The following is a 6,345-nucleotide window of genomic DNA, read 5'->3' as shown; positions in this document are numbered from 1 at the left end:
TGAGTTGGTGCCAATTTATAGCACTCCGTGTAGATTTTCCAAGGCTGTAAATGTTTACAGGAGCAAAGTCTCATCTCTCTCCTGTCGAGCGGCTGGTAGATTTGAACTGCTGACCTTGTGGTTAGAAGCCTAGTGCATAAGCCACCAAGCAAGTGTCCTGATAGGAAACATAGTGGGTTAAGCATTGGGTTGAAAACAATAAAGTCAGTGATCCAAACCCACTAGCCACTCCACAGGAGAAAGATAGACGTTTCCCTTCTGTAAAGATTTTCAGCCTTAGAAACCCTAAGGAGCAGTTCTACTCTGTTCCATCGGGTCACAATGAGTCGGAATTGACTTGACGGCATGGAGGGTTTTTATTGAGTGGTAGAATGTAAAGCAGTTTCTTGCTTCTCTCAATCTATTACTTCCATGCCCATCTCACTCAAAGGTGGATGTATTGTTACAGATTGCCCCAAAAGTCCAGGCTCTACAACCTACACAAGTAGATAAAATGGGTAGTGCAAACAGCTAGCCTGCATAGCTGTTAACTGAAAGGTTGGAAGTTCAAGTTCATCCAGGAGAACCTCAGGAAAAGTTCCTTGTGATCTACTTACAAAAAATATCAGGTATTCATAACCCAATGGAGCATACCACCTCATTTTACACACATGGGGTCACCATAAGATGTAATAGACAACAACTCCTTTGTGTTTTGTTTTGTTTTGTTTTGCTTTTAACCAGTAAAAGAACAAAGCCATGCAGGAATAATCACTAACATTATCAAGGTCCTTAGAAACACACTAAGATTTATCCTCATCATGAAGAAGAAAACTCCCGTAGTTGGATCACCTGCTCTCTGAATCCCATTCTGCTTGATGCTTCTTTCCTGAACCAAACTCCTACTGCTTCCCATCAGGCCAGGGCTACATGTGAACACTGGTTTCTAGAACCAAATTTAGTATTATTTCTCCGTCCCACAATTCCTCCCCTATTCCTACCAAGAAAAAAAGGTAAATGTGGTCCACTTGTTTTGTTTGGACTTCTTAACATTGGCCACAACCATAAAATACTGTCCCAGGGTGTTGCAGTTGTAGGTACAATGGGAGAAAACCAGATGTACAAGGTCCCTCTTCCTGCCTGTGCAGAGTCAGGGGGGGATCAGAAAGGCTGAGTTCATGGTGGTAGATACAACTTAGCATTTCCACAGTGACCTAATAAGTATATATGGTCCAAACTGAGCTCCCTAATACTAGAGGTCTGTATGCATCAACATTTCAAGAGTCAGGTATGTAAATCAGGGAAGAAGAACGGAAGTAGAAATTGGGGAGTGGTGATCTCCTGCTGCCAGACAGCATGCTAGCTTCGTAACAGCATTCTCTTTTGAATCCTTACTCAGCTTTCTATGGCATGTACTATTAGCTTCATTTTATGCATGAGGAACTGAGACTCTCAGAGGCATTGAAAAGTTCAAGATCACTCCAAGAGTAGTCCTTGTCCACACTAGACTCCAGGGGTGCTCCCCAACAATATTTCCAGGTGCCCAGATATCCCTTTTTCTCTGACCAGAGAAGCAAGCCAAGGTCCTCATTGGGATCGCCTGGAGCCTCTCTTTCCTGTTCTCCATCCCCACCCTGATCATATTTGGGAAGAGAAAACTCTCTAATGGAGAAGTGCAGTGCTGGGCTCTGTGGCCTGATGACTCCTACTGGACACCGTACATGACCATCGTGGCCTTCCTGGTGTACTTCATCCCTCTGACCATCATCAGGTAAGGGACTACTCTGTTCCACCAACTGCCACTATCCTCTGCTGGGCACTCATGGATTCTTAGTGTCCTTGAGAAAAAGGTCAGACCACAAGATGCCATCTAAAATGACTACAGACTAAACCCCACTACAAAGTAGAATAAGGCAGAGAGAACTAACACTTTCTAAATATATACTTTCTAACTAAATGTTTTCTTAGCAGGCTGCAGGATAATGCACTGGATCTCAAGGTCGGTTTGAAACACAAAGTGGGCAGTTCAAATCCACTAGTCACTCTTTGGATACCCAATACAGGGTCACTGTGAGTCAGAACTGACTCGACAGCACTTAACAACAACAAGCTCTGGTAGGATGGATCTCTGGTAGAACCATGGATTAAGCATTGGATTGCTAACCAGAAGGTTGGCAGTTTTAGCCCAGTGTTCCATGGGAGAAAGATATGGCAGTGTGCTCTCTGCATTGTGCAAAGTTGCCAACAGCTATCCCACTAACCACATGGCCTAAAAACCTACTGTTGTTCCCATTTAATAAATGATAAAACTCAAACCCAAAGAAGGTAAGTAATTTATCCAATATCACAAAACTTTAAACTGAAATTTTTTTGGCTTCATATCCTGTTATCCGTCCCCTATGATAAGCTATAGCACCAGCTTTAGGAAATCTTGTTACTGGAAAGATAGGTATACATGAAGCAAAACTGAATTTAAAAAACAGTGTATACACTAATGGGCTAGAGTGTGTGCTCAGTGAAGGTAGAGTATAATGAGGGTATATAAGTTTCCTACGATTGCACTAACAAAATACCACAAATTGGATGACGTATAAGAATAGAAATGTGTTGGTTTCACAATTCTGGAGACTGGAAGTCAGAAATCAAGACATCCGCCATGTTGGATTCTCCTGTGGCTTTGAGGGAGAATCCTTTCCCCCATCTTCTGGTAACTTCAGGTGGTCACTGGCTTCTGCTGCACCATCACATGGTGCCCTTCAGATGTCTCTTTCTGCCTCTTCTCCATTTAAAAGGCCACCACTCAGATGGGATTGGAGTCCTGGTGTAGTGCTGTAGGATCAGCACTGGACTGCAAGGTTCAGCAGTTCAAACCCACCAGCTGCTCCTCAGAATCTGTATATAGGATCACTATGAGTTGGAACCAATTTAACAATAACTCAGATGGGATTAGGAATCATTCTCCTCAGCATGGCCTCATGTTAACTTTAACTGATAACATCTTTAAAGGCACTATTTCCAAAAAGATTCAGATTCACTTACCAGGAGTTTGAATGTCAACATAAATTGAGGAGGAGAAAGGAAGATAATCCATACTAACAGTTGGTCCTGGTGTGGTGCTGTGGGCTAATGTGTCAGACTGCAAAGTCATTTGAACTGCAAGGTCGGTGGTTCAAGCTCACCAGCTGCTCCTTGGAAACCCTACACAGGGTTGCTATGGGTTGGAATCGACTTGACGGCACTTAACAACAACAATAGTTGGTGTGGCACTGTGGGTTAATGCACCAGACTGCAAAGTCATTTGAATCGCAAGGGCAGTGGTTTAAGCTCATCAGTCACTCCTTAGATACCCTATACAGGGTCACTATGGGTCAAAATAAACTCAACAGCACTTAACAACAACAACAACAGTTGGCATTGTAGGATAAGCACTGGCCTGTTAACCACAAAATGGTGGTAGTGGTGGTTTGCTGTGGAGTCGATTCCAACTGATAGCAACCCGATATAGCATATATATAAATGCTATATATATATAAATCTATATATCCTATAAATTTATATCCTATAAATCTTTATGGGAAAAGAAAGCCTCATCTTTCTCCCACAGAATGGCTGGTAGATTCTAACTGCTGACCTTGCAATTAGCAACCCAACTTGTAACACACTAGGCTACCACAGGGTAGGCAGTTCAAACCCACCAGCTGCTCCTTGGAAACCCTATACAGGAATACTGTAAGTCGGAACCAACTCGATGACACTTAACACAACAACAGGTCATGTCAGAGAACGCTTCTTGGGAGCCACCACTGAAATAGGGGAGGGTTGGAAAAAGTACAGAGGATGTGGGCTCCCTGAGGCCAGAAAATGTGGGGACAGTTGTTGCACAGGCAGGCAGTTGCCGTTGGAGGCAAATTTATCAATAAGCTTCCTCTAGTGGCTGGGAGGAAGCTTGATTGTGAAGGGTATTGGCAATCAGGTCATAGAATGTCCCCTGTGTCCGGCAGCCAAGGATCTTTCGGTAGAGAAGACCACACCAATATGGACAAAGCATGATTTCACTTTGTCACATGGCAGGATCACCCTCTGCAATGGTGACTCTGTGTGTCAAGAAATTGCCGGGAAATGCCAGGGAGGGACCTGGCATGTTGAGTGTGTATGTGGATCATGTTGATCCTACATCACTTGGATGACCCCAAGCCCAGCATAGTGTGTCACATAACATGTTCTGGGGGAGGGAGGATCAACAACTATTTTTAATAACATAAATAACATGGATTATTTGTATTACACTTAGTTATGTTGTGCTTTATTAAAGCACTTAATTACATTGTACTTACAACTGTGCAGGCAGGCAGTGCCCATGGGAGAAGACTTATCAATAAGCTGTCAGTAATGACTCAGGTGAGGTTCAGAATTCATGCAAGTGGAATTTCTAGACCAAAGGCAATATATTATACGGGGATGATCAGTACACCACTACTAAGGAAGAGAAAGACAAGGAGAGCTGCAGACAATAAGGCAAATACTATTGTATATATACACAATGCTGCATCATCAGTAATACTGTGGTTGTTATTAAGTGTCATCAAATCAATTCCAATTGATAGCTACCCTGTATAGGATTTCCGAGGAGTGACTGGAGGATTTGGCCTCCAACATTGTAGGTCAAATTGACCTAACGGTTGAATGCTTACCCTACAACGCCACACCAGGAGTCCATTATTAGTTATAACAGATATTAATCTACAAGTGTACATATAGGAAGATAGACAAGAAGAACAGATATGAATAGGCTAGTGGAATTGCACTCACGCTGTCAAACCTATATATGGTTCTGGGTGTAGTTCCATTAATCTATTCAACTCCTGTTCTTCTTCCTATGTGTATACTTGTAGATTAATGTCTGTTATTACTGTTATTACTGATAATGCAGTATTGTGTATGCAGCATATGGACTACTGGTGTGACACTGTGGGATCAACAGGGGACTGTGAACCACAAGATCAGCCGTTCAAACCCACCAGCTGCTCCTTGGAAATCTATATAGTGTCACAATGAGTCGGACTTGATGATACTTAGCAACATATATAACATAGATGTTGTTGTTGTTAGGTGCCATCGAGTCAGTACCGACTCATAGTGACCCTATGCACAACAGAACGAAACACTGCCTGGTCCTGGGCCAACCTCACAATTGTTGCCACACTTGAGTCCATTGATGCTGCCACTTAGCCAATCCATCTTGCTGGGGGTCTTCCTCTTTTTCTCTGACCCTCCACCTTACCAAACATGATATCCTTCTCCAGCGACTGGTCCCTCCTGACAATATGTCCAAAGTATGAGAGATGAAGTTTGGCCATCTTGGCCTCCAAGGAACACTCTGGCTGCACTTCTTCCAAAATGGATCTATTGGTTCTTTTGGCAACCCATAGCACTTTCAATATTCTCCTCCAACACCAGAAGTCAAAAGTACCAATTCTTCTGCAGTCTTCCTTATTCACTGTGCAGCTTTCACATGCATATGAGGTTATTGAAAATACCATGGCTTGGGTCAGGCTGACATCGTTGCTCTTAAATACTTTGAAAAGGTCTTGTGCAACAAATTTACCTAATGCAATATGTCATTTGATTTCTTGACTGCTACTTCCGTGAGTGTTGATAGTTGATCAATGAAGTCCTTGACAACTTTAATCTTTTCTCTGTTGATGAAAATGCTATTGGTCCAGTGGTGAGGATTTTTGTTTTCTTTGCATTGAGATGCAATCCATACCGAAGGCTGTGCTCTTTAATCTTCATCAGTAAATATTTTAAGTCCTCTTTAAACATCGATATCTTAGGCATCAGTGAGCTGAAATGAACTGCTATTGGCCATTTTGAATCTGACAACCACATGGTTTACTATGGCGGGAATCACAAATTGAAGAGAAATGAGGTTGCATTCATTGTCAAAAAGAACATACCCAGATCAGTCATGAGGTACAACGTTGTCTGTGTTAGGATAATATCCATGCACCTAAAGGGAAGGCCAGTTAATACCACTATTATTCAAATTTAAGCACCAACCACTAAAGCCAGTGGGGATGAAATAGAAGAATTCTACCAACTTCTTCTATCTGAAATTGATCACACATGCAATCAAGATATTTTGATCATTACTGGTGATTGGAATGCAAAGGTTGGGAGCAAAGAGGAAGGATCAGTAGTTGGAAAATATGGCCTTGTTGATAGAAATGATGCTGGAGAACGCATGATAGAATTCTGCAATACCAATGATATGTTCATTTCAAATACCTTCTTTAGACAGCATAAGAAATGACTATACCCATGTACCTCACCAGATGGAATACATAGAAATCAAATTGACTACAT

At 42.2% G+C, this 6,345-nt stretch overlaps 1 protein-coding gene across 1 annotated transcript in view; it reads left to right on the top strand.

Annotated features, from left to right (window-relative positions):
- The window catches only part of NPSR1 (neuropeptide S receptor 1), a 227,186-nt gene that overhangs the window by 175,175 nt on the left and 45,666 nt on the right, over nucleotides 1–6,345 (top strand). The window contains exon 5 of the mRNA XM_006832139.1: nucleotides 1,549–1,750. Coding sequence (XP_006832202.1) covers nucleotides 1,549–1,750 — 202 coding nt within the window. The remainder of the gene's footprint in view (nucleotides 1–1,548; nucleotides 1,751–6,345) is intronic.

This window comes from Chrysochloris asiatica, unplaced genomic scaffold (genome assembly GCF_000296735.1).
Source record: "Chrysochloris asiatica unplaced genomic scaffold, ChrAsi1.0 scaffold00006, whole genome shotgun sequence".
NCBI classification, from domain to species: domain Eukaryota; kingdom Metazoa; phylum Chordata; class Mammalia; order Afrosoricida; family Chrysochloridae; genus Chrysochloris; species Chrysochloris asiatica.
This window is presented reverse-complemented; position numbering and strand designations above follow the sequence as displayed.